The 14,858-nt window shown below is 38.8% G+C and overlaps 1 protein-coding gene across 5 annotated transcripts in view; it reads left to right on the top strand.

Annotated features, from left to right (window-relative positions):
- The window catches only part of il6st (interleukin 6 cytokine family signal transduce), a 98,051-nt gene extending 90,796 nt beyond the window's left edge, over positions 1 to 7,255 (top strand). For all 5 annotated transcript variants that reach the window (XM_069924410.1, XM_069924413.1, XM_069924409.1 and 2 more), the window contains one exon: positions 1,351 to 7,255. In XM_069924410.1, the coding sequence (XP_069780511.1) occupies positions 1,351 to 2,064 (714 nt within the window). In that variant the 3' untranslated portion in view covers positions 2,065 to 7,255. The remainder of the gene's footprint in view (positions 1 to 1,350) is intronic.
- The last annotated feature ends 7,603 nt before the right edge of the window (positions 7,256 to 14,858 follow it).

Here is a 14,858-nt window from a genome sequence, read left to right as displayed (position 1 = left end):
CATTGCAATGGCATTTGAACAAATTTCAAATTAAGTAGCACAAATAAAATTGAAGAGAGTGTATCATACAGGGAAAAGCTAAAAATAATTAAAATGGCTCAGAAAAAGATAGTTATGGTATAGGTATATAGAAATTATAGGACACAAGGCTATTCTGCTCCTTATGGCCATGGCAGTTGGAAAAGAGCGAACCAGCCAAATCCCAACTTGGGTCATGTGATCTGTAACTTTGCACTTGTTAAGTAAGGTGACTATCTACTGCTACTACTGTTCAACCGTGAGATGCTGTTGACATCTCCCACCAGTGATTTGTTTTTTTATAATTTGCAACCCAAACTCTTTTCACTAACTTTAACATGAGAAAATCATTTCTTGCAACTTTTCTAATGTTATTTTTGATTACCAGAATTATGCAAACTCCTTTTCCGTTTGACTATTCTGCTGATATATCAGTTGTATTTCTTGGTCATCTGAAGTTATTCTCTAATGATTATTAAATCAAACTTATTTATCTTTATCAGTTACGAATTTTGACTTTTTAACCACTTTCCTAGTCCTGAATCTATCAAGTGTTGTACTTTGTCCCTTTCTATGGCATTTCAGTTATTAACCTCTTCACTGCAATCTGATGTCAGGTGCCCTTTCTCTTTACTATCTAAACTTTCCCATTAACCCACTACTAGGTCTTGTTTTTATTATTTGAGCTCATTGTCTGTTCTGTATTCCCAGTGCACGTTTTCTAAGCCCAGTTTTACACCTTAGTTTAAGTTTGTTTAAAAATAATTCTGTAGGCTCGTTTGAAAACTTGGGAACTATAATTTGACCACTACATTAAAGCAGCCAAATCAGGTTCAACTGATCAACTTCAATATATAATTTCAACCTAGCATCGTAATATGTGTGCATAGGTAAGGTTGATAAGGAATTTTTATAATTTAATCTGCTATTTAGCTGAACTTGTTAACTGTCACATTATGTATCATGCATATTGGGAAGAAAAGTGATTAGTGGCCATGATGTGAATTTGATACAGGCACAGGATCTGAAAAGCAATGTATAAAATGGAAATACTGGAGATTCTAGAGCAAAAAAAAAACTGGAGGAATTCTTCTCTCTCAGACATGGTGCGGAGATTCAACTGGAAATGCCTAGACTTCCTTTCCCCTCCCACAGATGCTGCTTGACCCACTACATTCCCCCAGAAGGTGGTGGTTGCTCTTATTACAAATGAGTCCTTTCTCACATCATCTGAAATGAATTTTTACTATGATTGATGATCATTGTTACACTTCTTTTGCATCTTTAGATTATAAATGACATTTTAGTCTCATGTAACTTTTTTTTAAACAGGATAACCTTGGCCCAAAAGATCCTGTGAATCTGGATGGCTTTATTTCTGATGTTACTATAATTGAAGCAGATGCAGATAATAAATATCCATCTAATGAGGATGACATCAAACAATTGTCATCCTTGAAGAAGGAAAAGAGTACATCAGGAGAACATAGCAGTGGTATTGGAGGTTCTTCATGTATGTCATCCCCACGACAAAGTGTTTCAGATAGTGACAGTGAGTCAGCACAAAATACAACAAGCACCGTTCAGTATTCAACTGTGCTGGTGAGTGATACTGGTTACAAGTGCCAACAACCATCTGCACAAGTTTTTGCAAGGTCAGAATCAACCCAGCCTCTTTTAGAAAATGAAGAGAAGCCTGATGAGCATTCATATGGCAATTTTGGAAGCTGCAGTACAGAAGGAAAAAGACAGTATTTTAAACAGAATTGTCATATTGAAGAGTCCAGTTTGAATGAACTACCTTCAAGTGAATGTGAACTTTTGGAGGATGTGGATGAAAATGGCTCCCTCAGACTAAGCCAAATGGAAGTTTCAGAACCGAATTCTGAGGGAACTTGTCCAACTGTGGAGGAGATTTCAAGCAGTAATAACCAAACAGTTGTCAAACTGGACTTCTTGGGGTTTGATGGATGTTTAGAAACTGATCAGCAAAGTTACATGCCTCAGGCTGTGAAGCGCAGCATTTATATACCTCAGTCAAAATAAGTCTGTACTTTGTGCTTTAAATGAAACAGCCTTTATTTTGAAAGTCATGTGTCAAAACGTTGACTTCTACTTAATGTTCACATTTATCCTAAGTAAGTGCTGAACCATAGTTATCTGAACAAAATTGTATCTAAATGCCTTTGAATATTGTGTATGTAAAGATGTGGGCACCAGTTTTTGAGCTTGAGCTGAATTTGGTTTTCCACAGATAACCTGGCCCATTATTGATCACCATCTGTACACACACTTGCATGCTCCCAGATTTTGGCCATGCACGCGCCAATGTTTCAGGAACTATACACACACATTTGGCCTTGCTTCCATTCATGTTCCTGCAGCTGGGGGTATTATGTAGGATGTTGATCCCAGTAATTTTCCTGAGAGTAAATAGCAAGGTACGTGCTCTTTATAGGTGAGACTAAGGAGCACTTCTGCTCTGTCTTTGTGGGACATGAATGGGGAAGGAAGGAAATCTGATTTGTGACTCTGAGTAAGACAAACTGATCCTCCTGGGTGACTTCAACACTAGAGTAAGAAAATACCTCCAGGCAAGGTATGATTAGCAAGGAAGTAGTAGGAAAGGACAACTCCAATGAGGTCCTTCTGATAAAATGTGTGGAGCATGGATGACATAAGGAGCACCCTGCTTTGTTATAGACATCAACTAAATGTGCAGTGATCCAGATTTGGGTTCTGGCCCCTGATGGATCATCATCTGAGCAAGATACTGCAAGGATGCCTACATTACCCATACCATGAAATACATTGTCATCTCTTGTATCTCCATGAATTTGGCCCCAAGCACAGATATCAACAGAAATATTGTCACAGAAAAAGATCAATTTTGAAACCCTTATAAAGATGGTTATTCCCAGAATGTGTTTCAGACAGCTTGCCAACTCCCAGTCAACAGAAATACAGAGTGATCATGTTGAGTATGGACTGCACTGAAAATTGGCTCCTTTTAAGAGACTTTATTAAGAAGATTTGGACTGATTTGATGAGACTGTCCAGGAAATTGAAGAATTAGTTAACTGCAAACATAAGACATCCCTGAATAGGAAGCTCCACCATGCCACGAGAGAAAAGAAATAACTTTCTAAGGCCTTGAAGGCTGCAATCCAACAAAAAACCAATAACCTAAAGGTCAAGTTGTAGGTGTAAAGGGTGCAGGAACCCCCAACTATGATATTGACATTCAAGGTCTTAACCCCACTGAGAGCCAGAAATAGGGATGAAATTAACAATAATACAATGATACTCAATGCTCAGCAGAAGGAACACTGATTCTCTTCTTGGTGTGAACACCATTGCCTCCATCCCACATCCGCCTGTTCATTCCAACATAGTCAACAAGTTAATGTCCATGCACCAACTAAAGATCAAGACTGTTGCAAGAACAGACGAGAGTTGTGTTGGAAGTTCTAAATTTGGTTGTTGATCAGATAACTACAGCCTCATCATCCACACCTGGAAAGAGGAAGGTATGCAGATGACCTCAGATGTATATAATCAAGAAGGAAGACTTACTGCAACAAGGGTATCCCTGCTGCCAACCCAGCATTGTAGTGCAGAGCAGCCATTCTTAAACCTTTTCTTGGCAATGGCCTCATTAGGACTGCTCAAGGTTTATGGGTACTCTTCCCTGTGAAGCAGTCAAGTTTAGTTGTTTTCTTCCATACTTCTACCAACTACATAAAAACCATCAATCTGTGGCCCCTCTTAAATGTGAGAATGGGTGGTGTAGAATCATCCAGATAGAGGTACGATGGTCATCAATGTATGATGACTCTGAGAGGTAGAGGAACAGGGCCACAGGATGAAAGGCTTCTTTCATCCTGAGTAAAACCTTTGATATTGTTAATGGAGAGAACCTGGAGCATTATCTGTCTGCTGAAATTTATCTCCATCTTGCATATTCTTCACGACGGTGCATATGCCCAATCCAAACCAATGGACACACAGAAGAGCCAATTTGAATGCAAGCAAGCGTCAAACAAAATTCCATCATCGCTACATTCTAATTTCAATATTACACCTTGCCTCCAAAAAACTTCCTGTTGTAATGGAGCTCGTCAACAGGACTAATGGAAATTATGCCACCTAATTCCAGAACCAAGGTTGTCCCAACTTCAGTAGGCAATCTGTAGTACAAAATGCTTGCACTTAGGCACATTGAGAGCTGTTCACTGAAGCATCTGAGCAGATGGATGGGTTTTACTCTCACATCTGCAGTCATGTATCCTCTACCACCCTGCCCTCTGACAATGAAATCTCGCAAGACCCTGGGAAACAAGGAGCACTTTCCATATCTTAAGACTGGGATGTATTATTGAACAGAGATGCCTTGGAGTACAAGTACATTCTCCCATGATAATGGGAACATAGGAAGATAGAGTGGTGAAGAAAGTGTAGAAGTGCTTTCATCACTCAAAGTATGAGTTGGATTGTCAGATTACAGTTGTACAAAACATGGTTGGGCTGCTTTTGGAGTATTGTGTGCATTTCTGGTCACTGCACTATAAGGAAGGACATGTTTAAGCTCGAGAAGTTGCAAAGAAGATTCACAAGGATGTGGCCTTGATTGGAAGGATTTAGTTTATCAGAGAGATTGGATAGGATGGGCCTGTTTTCCCAAAATGAAGGAGGCTGAGAGGTGACGTGATGGAGGAATATAAAATCATAAAGAGACGTGTGTAATTGCATTCACAAAATCTATATCTACTGAAAGAATGTTGAACGAATGTTCAACATCTCAGCCAACATCCACAGCATTGTAACTCTAACTTAGAAGATCCACTGAGCAGATAATTTTACTCACAGCCTATGCTGTTCACATGCCTGACACCATTCTCCTAAAATATATAATTGTGATCTCTGTCACTAAGCATTTAGAAAGAAAATATTAAAGGATACTACCAAAGCCGCACTAGAAAATGTTACCAACTCTTTTCAAGATGCCTGGGAATTTCTGGCTCATAACTGCTTTTTTAAAAAAAAACATCTCTTGGTATTAGACATACAAAGAATCCCAGGATAAACAACAGGAATTGAGCACTGACTCACAAACTCCCCTTCTGCCTGTTCCATCCCTTGTACGTACATGGTTCTATGGTTTCCACTTTAGTTTTGTCACCTTGAAAAGTTGCACTTCGGGAAGAAGCAAATACAGATTATTAGTCGGTTATCAGATCAAGTTGGGCAAATTGGCTTTGTGTAAGGGTCTATTTTTGGAAGAGTACATTTTCTTTAAAGGTTGGTCAAATACAGGTCTCAGTGGGATTCTTTTGAAAAATAATAAGCATATTTTATCTTAATGGCACAAGATAAATCTAGGTAATCAAAGATGTCATTGTTGTAAATAATATGTGCTATCTTATCCCTTGGCTGTATTTAATGCTGTTATAATTATTAAGAGTTATTTTTCAAATAAAAATTATCCAGTGAAAGTGGCTAACATGTAGAGGTGGCAAAGCACTACAAACATTTTTAACAAAATTCAGCTCAGTGGAAAAAATGCCAGATTTGCACTAATACAGCTACTTGCATTTTAAAAATGTGTAATTTTGTAATACATATTATATGGGTTGAGGGTAAGAATGCAAATACCCAAAATGTGAAGTCTGCCTTTGGAACGGTGAGCTGTGTGTTAGGTGAAGAATAGTCATCCATATTCTCCCAGACAATGCAGCATTTTGATATATGGTGATGGTGAAATCACCTCCTCTGCATGGAGAATGATATTTAGAGGAAGGTTTGAAAATTATCTTTCTCTAAGGGATGCACATCATGTACATGTTTCATTACTACTGCAACATTTTAATCAAACTGAACAATGCATCCTAAATAATTACCAAATTATTACCATATCCTTTCAAATTAGCTGAAAAACTAACACTAAGCTCCTGCTTTTAAGCCAAAGTATTTCAATTATAAATGCTGCTAATATTTTTTGTGTTTGGTGGTGATAATTCCACATCTCATGATTAAATGAATGCATTTTATTAAATTTAGATAAATGTTTGTAGTGTTCACGGCCTGTAGTTCTGTCTTGTATTATCCTGATTTTCACACTTAAAGGGGTTTCTATAAATGTTATGTTTCATGCCTATTTTATGTCAGTTTTGAATGAAGTGTCCTAATTATATTTTGGTTCCAAGTACCAAGTAAAGATGTGTAAATTATAATCAAACCTCAAGCAAGAATTTAATGGCGATTGCACTGCTTAAAATTAGGATCTTAAAAAAAGTTGCCGCCTTTGAATATACAATGCTGTATTAATCTTGCTGGCAATTTATATTGCCATCATAAGGTGGCTAATGAAATATAACATACTAATTCTTGCACTTTTCAGATAGGAGTAGATCTAGCTTGCTGCTTCACTTTGCATTATAAAACTACATGCTCTGTCTTTTCAGCTTTTAGCTGCAAAACTAATAGGTGTTTAGGACTGTTGTAATTAAACCTTGCTAATTCTGCCGAAGGCAAAATAGAACTTCTGCACAAGTTTTCATTGTGCTGGCTTTATTTCCTGCCTCCAAAGCATTTTAAAATCAAAGCATTGTTTCTGCCTGAAAGAATGGTACTGCATCATGCAGTCTCTCTGAGAGAGTAGTCTGGACAGTCCCTTTGGCCAATTTTTTCCCTATAACACTGCAAATAATTTAATTTTTCCATCACTTACCTGTCTAATTTCCATTTCACAAAGTGACTAGAATCTGTTTCCATCACCATTCCTGACAGTAACTTCTAAATCCAAGATCACTATTATAGGTCTGCTTATTATTTCATTGCTTTGCATTGAAAGAAGGCCTGCAATATAGTAAAATATAATCTAGCTGATTAGACTTTTTAAAATGCATTTGTGTTGCCTGCTATTTTGGTAACAAATTGCCTAACCAGAACTTTTTATCACAAGTATACATTCATCAGCCTCTTTCCTATACTTAAAGGCACACTGGAATATTGCATTGTAAATAGACCTTATCATTTTTTGGAGCCTTAATTACAAAATTCATTTCCAGTGGATTGAATATATGTAGTAAGTTCATGAAAAGATTGTACTTCAAACTAATATGCTGTGTGTGATAACCTGCTGTTTGGAGGAATAATATAACAGAAATTTACTAATGTTGTTGCTTTTCAAGAATTAAGGCAAAAAGAATGAATAAATTTGAGCTACTTTAAAATATCCAGTAATTGTTTATGTTCACATACTATGTGTCACCAGCATAAGTGGAGTTACAGGATAGTGGTGTGATTTGGAGGTAGTAATATGCTATGAATGGATCTGCAAGTAATGTTAAAACCAAAAAAATGCACTTGAAATCTGAAATGAAAACAGAAATTTAAGGCACAGATTACACACCATTTGTTGAAGAGAATAATGTTAACGCTTCAGATTGATGATCAATTAAATTTATAAACCTGAAACATTAAACCTGTATCCCTCCACTGGCCTTGCCAGATCAGGTGAGCATCAGCATTTTGTTTCATTTTTACTTGTAATGTGCTTGGATTGAACAAAAAAAAGTTATGCAAATTCTTTTTTTTAAATGTCTGACTATATAGTGCTTGTAGCAATACCATAGGATTTGAAAACTTTGATCCATAGGGTGATGAATTGGATCAGAAACTCCACCCCCCTTCTCAGATGCACTTACGACTTTGTTCATGTGTAAAAGTGAAAATATGTCGTTCACTTGATCAGTTATTTGCTGATCTACATGTGATTTGTTTCTTTAGTCTGTATCACAATGTATTAAGGCTTATTAAAAGTATGTTTATTCATGGTTGATTTAAAGAGAAGTTTTGTGGCAATGTACAGTTTATCATTATACTTTATTCTTAAAATCTAAAACACTTTGGAACTAAGATTGTTCAATTAGGATTTTTTTTTCCAGAAATGGTTAAAATGAACATCTTTCTCCTGCAAAGCTCCTGTTCAAACTTGAGCAATAAAATGCTTTGAGTGGTAAACTTAATGGCAAAATAATTAAATTATTAAAAAAATTAAATATATTTCTGTTTCCTAAATTTAGCATCTGGTTGTATCAACTTCTCACATGCCAGCATGTTTATATAGTGATAAAGGAAATTATCATTAATAAATTACAATTTAAATAAGATTGTTGAAGTAGATTACAGTTCTTTTGGCATTCTTACCAAACCAAAATATTTTGATTTTCAGACGAACTTGCATAATTACAGCAGACTTACTAAATGCATGTGTCTTCTGCATTGGTGTATGATATTCAAAATTGCTGATTCCTTGCTATTTACATTTGATGTATTACATTTTCATGTGGGAATTTTAAATTTTGCATTACATCTGAGCACATGTGTAGAAATTATTTTCTTTTTCATAAGCTTTTGTATAGCCACAGTGTAAGTGTAATTTTTTTAAAGAAATAAAAGCTCCCAATTATCAGTTTTCTGTTCATGCATTTATACTGTTTTAGTGTTTGATAGTGTGGAGGTTTTATCATTGGTCCAATCATCAAAGTTAACAACATTATGTAAACAATTTTATAAGACCACTTTCTCAAACACTAGGGCAGTAACAACAAGGAATTTAATTTACCCTAATATTAACTGATACAATTAATGTGGAAGATAGAGAAGGCAGCAGATTTCTAAATTAAATGAGTATTTTAATTTTTGCCACTATGTAAGGAGTCCAAGTATAGAGTGGGCAATTCTCTATTTAGGGAATGAAGGTAGGTAGCCGTGAGAACATTTTTGTGGCAATGAATTTAATTCAAAGGTCAAAAAGAATCAAGCCAAATAATAGAAGGGTGAATGCAGAATTGCTTAAGTAGACATAGAAATGCAAAGAAGCTATGTTACAAAATACAGAATTGTAAAAATAAAATGGAGAACTGGAGATATAGAGGAACATGACCACGTTCCATTTATGACTTACTGGAATTCTGTTGGTACAGAGGCAATTTGAGTTGGATACCCAAAATTACTGATGCTGGGGTCATTGTTCTGGCTCAGATGGTGAATGTCAATGAACAATCCAGAAACATGTATTACCTGACCATAAAATTATTAAACTGCCCCCTTCTAACTTATTAGATTCTGGGTTGGATATGCATGTAATGAATGTAATTAATTGTTAGTTATTGGCCTTCAGTTAGTCAGGGATAACCTGTTTTGTTTTTTTAAATGTAATTTATATTCTAAAATGATGTCGGATAACAGTTGTCCAAAGAGTTCAGATTGGAAATCATAGGTGACGGTCAGTAAGTTGAGGCAAAAGAAAGCAAATTAAGACAGTATTCATTTAATTTCATACTGTTTGGAGAGTTAATGTATCAGAACTATACAAAAGTTGTTAGGAATTAAGGAAAAAATCTGCTAAGAATAACCATCTGGTTTTAGAGGAAAAGGGCTTTTATTCACAATTGAATAGATGTTCTTCAAGAAAATGCAGAGAAGCAGCATGCTTCTAGAAGCGTGCTCTATGCATCAACCGGGGGAAGGAAACAAAAGGATAAGGTAAAAGGTGACTACCTAACGAGCTCAAGTTCCCATCAAAAGATCAAAGCGAAACTGCACCAAGATGGCAGAGGGAAAGTTCGGAAAATTCAACGAAGCAGATGAAAGTTGGGGTAATTACAAAGAACCTTTTAACCAGCCCATAATATTAATGAAGCTCCGGTAAACCGAAAATGTTACCTCTTCCTCAATATAGTGGGCAGCAAATCATTCGATCTTAAAACTACTGTCCTCAGAGGACCCAGGGACGAAGACATTCACTGAGTTATGCACAACACTGGGGAACCACTTAAGCCCCAGTCCATGGAAGAAGGGCAACAGTTCTATGAAAGGAAACAAATGCCAGGGGAGGCAGTAAGTGAAAAACTGGCAGCGCTGCATAAACTATCCAAGCACTATCATTTCAAGCAGATACTTAACCAAGCACTACAAGGCAGATTGATGATGGGGTTGGCAGATCTCCAGGCAAAGCAGAAATTACTGGCAATGGACAATGAAGTAACTCTCAAAATTACTTATAGATCTGCGTGCAGCTCAGAAATGGCAAACCAGAAGTTTGGATGTGGGCCAACAAGACCTGGTCGGGAGGTTTACACGCCAAAAGTGCTTCCATTGCACGAAGTACAACTATCGCCCAGATAATTGTTTCTTCACAATCTCCAAAAGCGTCCATGGCAACAAAAAGGGACATATCACAGCTGGATGACCGCCCATTAGAGAATCAGTAAAACGCAGGTGGACTCCAAATTGTGATAAGCACCCAGCAGAGGTCAAAGCCCTGGAAGAGAGAGCAACAAGGATAGCAACAGCTCTGAGGATGACAAAACAACAGCTGTCAGTCTTACACATCCGAGAGATAAATGGAAAAAGAACAACAATTTATATTCAACTGAAAATAAACAACAAACCTCTGAAAATGGAGCTCGACACGTGCTGAAGTGTTTCTAATGCCATTACATTTAAAGCAATGCTTGCTACCACACCTTGCGGTGAAAACAACTGTAGTAATACTTAGATTTGTTACTGGAGACAAAGTCAAACTGTTTGGAAAATGTACGGTCAAGGTACAAGCAACAACAACCAAAAACACTATCTCTCTACATCGTAGATACCCAGGAACCACCACTTATCAGAAGAAACTGGCTACAACACATTCCCCTAGATTGGCTGAAAATCGGTTCAATACTGAATGTAAACCATGAAGGCAACACCCAGCCAGAACTCAACCAGATCCTCAACAACCACGCCATAGTTTTCCAACGAGGGTTGGGAATGATAAAAGGGGTTCAAGCCAAACTGCAATTAAAAGAAACTGTGGAACCAAAGTTCATCAAAGCCAGAACAGTTCCATTTGCATTTAAAGAAAAAATTGACACTGAGTTAAATAGATGAAAAGATGAAGGCATATTAGAATCAATAGAATACAGTGATTGAGCAAACAGATTTGCATTTGCGGCGATTACAAAGTCACCATCAACCAGGCACTAAAAATAACAGAACCCCCCATGCCCAAAGCAGAAGAACTATTCCTAGCATTAAATGGAAGGAAAAAGTTCACAAATTTGGATTTGTCATAGGTATACCAACAAATAGAGTTGAACAAACAATTAAGACAATATGTGACAATCAATCCACACCTGGGCCTGTTCACCTATACAGCACGGCCATATGGAATCTCAGCAGCACCTCCAATTTTTCAAGCTACATGGACAAATTACTACACAGAATCTCAGTAGGATGTTACCTGGATGATATTATGGGCCAAAACGACATGGAACACTTACAAAACCTTGAAAAGGTTCTAAACAGACTACAACAGGCGTACGATTACAACTGGATTAGTGTGTCTTCAAGCTGCCCTCAGTAACATACTTGGGATTTACAATTGTCAAGAACGGGGTATGAATGGATCCAGTGGCCACAGAAGCTGTTTGCAAAGTCCCAAATCCAACCAACAAGTCAGAATTACAGTCCTTTCTAGGGCTTATAAATCACTAATGGAAAAATATTCCTAACAGCCCCCTAAAACATTTATTCAGGAAAGATCAAAAATGATACTGGAATACCGAGACTAAAAACACAGTTTGTGAACTAAAGGAAATATTAATGTCAACATATTAAGTTCTAATCCACTACAACCCAAACATAGAAATGACCCCAGCTGTTGATGCTTCACCAGTAGGATTGGGAGCAGTATTGTCCCAAATCACAAAGAAGGGTGAGCAACCAGTGGCATATGCTTCGCAGACATTAACTGCAAGCAAACACAATTACACACAACTGGAAAAAGAAGGATTAGCAATAATTTTTGGTGTAAAAAGATTCCACTAATATCTCTACAGAAGAACTTTCACCCTAATCATACCAATATTAGCTGCAGCCAGAATTCATAGATGCCCCTTGCTACTAACCACATACAAATATGAGGTAAAACATAAACCGGGAACACTCATTAGCCATGCAGATGCCTTATCATACTTACCACTACCCGAAAATGAACAAAAAGAAGAAATTATTAAATGGATAGCAGAAGCAGCAGCTATCATCCAAGAAGAACTACAGCAGCTGCCCTTTACAGCTCAGATAATCAGCAAAGAAACCCAAAAGAATGCAATGTTAAGCAAAGTCTTATACTTCACACGCCACCATGAACCATCAGTTGAAGAAGGATGTTTACTTTGGAGTACCCGTACAATTATCCTGGCCAAATGGCAAAACACCATATTATCAGAGCTGCACCACCACCATCCAGGAATGGTACTAATGAAAACACTGGCCTGGATGCATGTTTGGTGACCATCTATAGACCGAGACATTGTAACAACAGTGAGAGAATGCAAAATACGTCAGACAATGCAGCCAAAAATGCTGCAGGCCGAGTCTACCCATAGAAATGGCCTTCCAGACTCTGGCATCAAATTCACGTAGACCTTGTGGGGCCATTCATGGGAGATACTTTCCTTATTCCAGTGGACGCACATTCCAAAAAAATGGCCAGTAGTTTTGCATATGAAAAACAGCAAAGCCAATTCTACAATTGAATGTCTACAGCCCATGTTTACCACATACTGATTATCTCACAAATTGGTCATGGGCAATGGACCCCATTTTATATCAGAACCTTTTAAGAGATTTATGTGTGACAACAATATCATACATACATTGTCAGCACCCTATCACCCAAGTTCTAATCGGGAGGCAGAATATTTTGTACAAACATTCAAGAAGGCGTTGAAAATCAAGAAACTTCTAAATGCCTCCTAGATTCTCAAGATTGCAGATTTTCTATGGGGGAGGGGATACAGAAACAAACCGCATTCCATCACAAAACGCACCCCAGCAGAATTAATGTTTGGCCACAACCTGCGGAGAAGACTGTCCACTGTTCACCCGGATCTGGGCCTCCGTTAGGAAAAATTAACATCACTACAACATTTACCTAGAGCACTGGAGGTGGACAAGAGAGTACTGGCACAAGATTACAGACAATACAAAGACCTATGAGTGGTAGGGGTGATCCTACAAAAGTTGAGCCCCAGCTCACACTCTGTTCTAGTGGGGGACAGACTGTGGAAATGACACATTGGTCAATTGCAAGCATTGTCTGACACTAAATTCCACAAACTACCTCATGACCAGGAGGAGGTAGAATCAGAATCCAACTGAGTGAAAGAGGGGTGGAGACAGGTAGCCCAGTAACTGTGACAAGCAGCACAGCATGTAGAACCCTGGAGGCCAGTGAAGACTGGCAGTCGCTGTTGACTTGACTATCTATGGGTCCCACCTAGAACAGCTTGGAGCAAATACCAGTTCAGCATACCACACCAAGGCAGTGCAAGAGATAAAGAAGACCATCCGAATACTTTAAGGACTATGTCCCATAATTACTATTAAGTATCCTTCCGTATTATAATCACTCAGTATATGTACACTAATTCTCACTAGTAGTCATGGGCCCGATGTAGTAATGGTAGTTAGTGAGGGTCCATTCAACATTTATTGCAGGAGAGGGAAACATGTTGGGTATAAGCCCGCCCTGCTGTACAGCAAGATCCCCACGTCATGATGTCATTCCTCCACATATATATATCCCTATGTCAGTAGCCATGTTAGTCTGATGGCATTCAAGAATGAGAAAGCACCACATCTCCGAGTCCTAATTGTGTAAGTATATACACTTCTTCTTCTTTGGCTTGGCTTCGCAGATGAAGATTTATGGAGGAGTAAATGTCCACGTCAGCTGCAGGCTCGTTTGTGGCTGACAAGTCCTATGCGGGACAGGCACACACGGTTGCAGCAGTTGCAGGGGAAAATTGGTTGGTTGGGGTTGGGTGTTGGTTTTTCCTCCTTTGTCTTTTGTCAGTGAGGTGGGCTCTGCGGTCTTATTCAAAGGAGGTTGCTGCCCGCCCATCTGTGAGGCACCAAGATGCACGGTTTGAGGCGATATCAGCCAACTGGCAGTGGTCAATGTGGCAGGCACCAAGAGATTTCTTTAGGCAGACCTTGTACCTCTTCTTTGGTGCACCTCTGTCACGGTGGCCAGTGGAGAGCTCGCCATATAACACGATCTTGGGAAGGCGATGGTCCTCCATTCTGGAGACGTGACCTACCCAGCGCAGTTGGATCTTCAGCAGCGTGGATTCGATGCTGTCGGCCTCTGCCATCTCGAGTACTTCGATGTTAGGGATGAAGTCGCTCCAATGAATGTTGAGGATGGAGCGGAGACAACGCTGGTGGAAGCGTTCTAGAAGCCGTAGGTGATGCCGGTAGAGGACCCATGATTCGGAGCCAAACAAGGGTGTGGGTATGACAACGGCTCTGTATACGCTTATCTTTGTGAGGTTTTTCAGTTGGTTGTTTTTCCAGACTCTTTTGTGTAGTCTTCCAAAGGCGCTATTTGCCTTGGCAAGTCTGTTGTCTATCTCGTTGTTGATCGTTGCATCCGATGAAATGGTGCAGCCAAGATAGGTAAACTGGTTGACCGTTTTGAGTTTTGTGTGCCCGATGGAGATGTGGGGGGGGGGGGGGGGCTGGTAGTCATGGTGGGGAGCTGGCTGATGGAGGACCTCAGTTTTCTTCAGGCTGACTTCCAGGCCAAACACTTCGGCAGTTTCCGCAAAACAGGACGTCAAGCGCTGAAGAGCTGGTTCTGAATGGGCAAATAAAGCGGCATCATCTGCAAAGAGTAGTTCACGGACAAGTTGCTCTTGTGTCTTGGTGTGAGCTTGCAGGCACCTCAGATTGAAGAGACTGCCATCCGTGCGGTACCGGATGTAAACAGCATCTTC

The sequence above is a fragment of the Narcine bancroftii genome, chromosome 3 (assembly GCF_036971445.1).
Source record: "Narcine bancroftii isolate sNarBan1 chromosome 3, sNarBan1.hap1, whole genome shotgun sequence".
In the NCBI taxonomy this organism is placed as follows: Eukaryota; Metazoa; Chordata; class Chondrichthyes; order Torpediniformes; family Narcinidae; genus Narcine; species Narcine bancroftii.
This window is presented reverse-complemented; position numbering and strand designations above follow the sequence as displayed.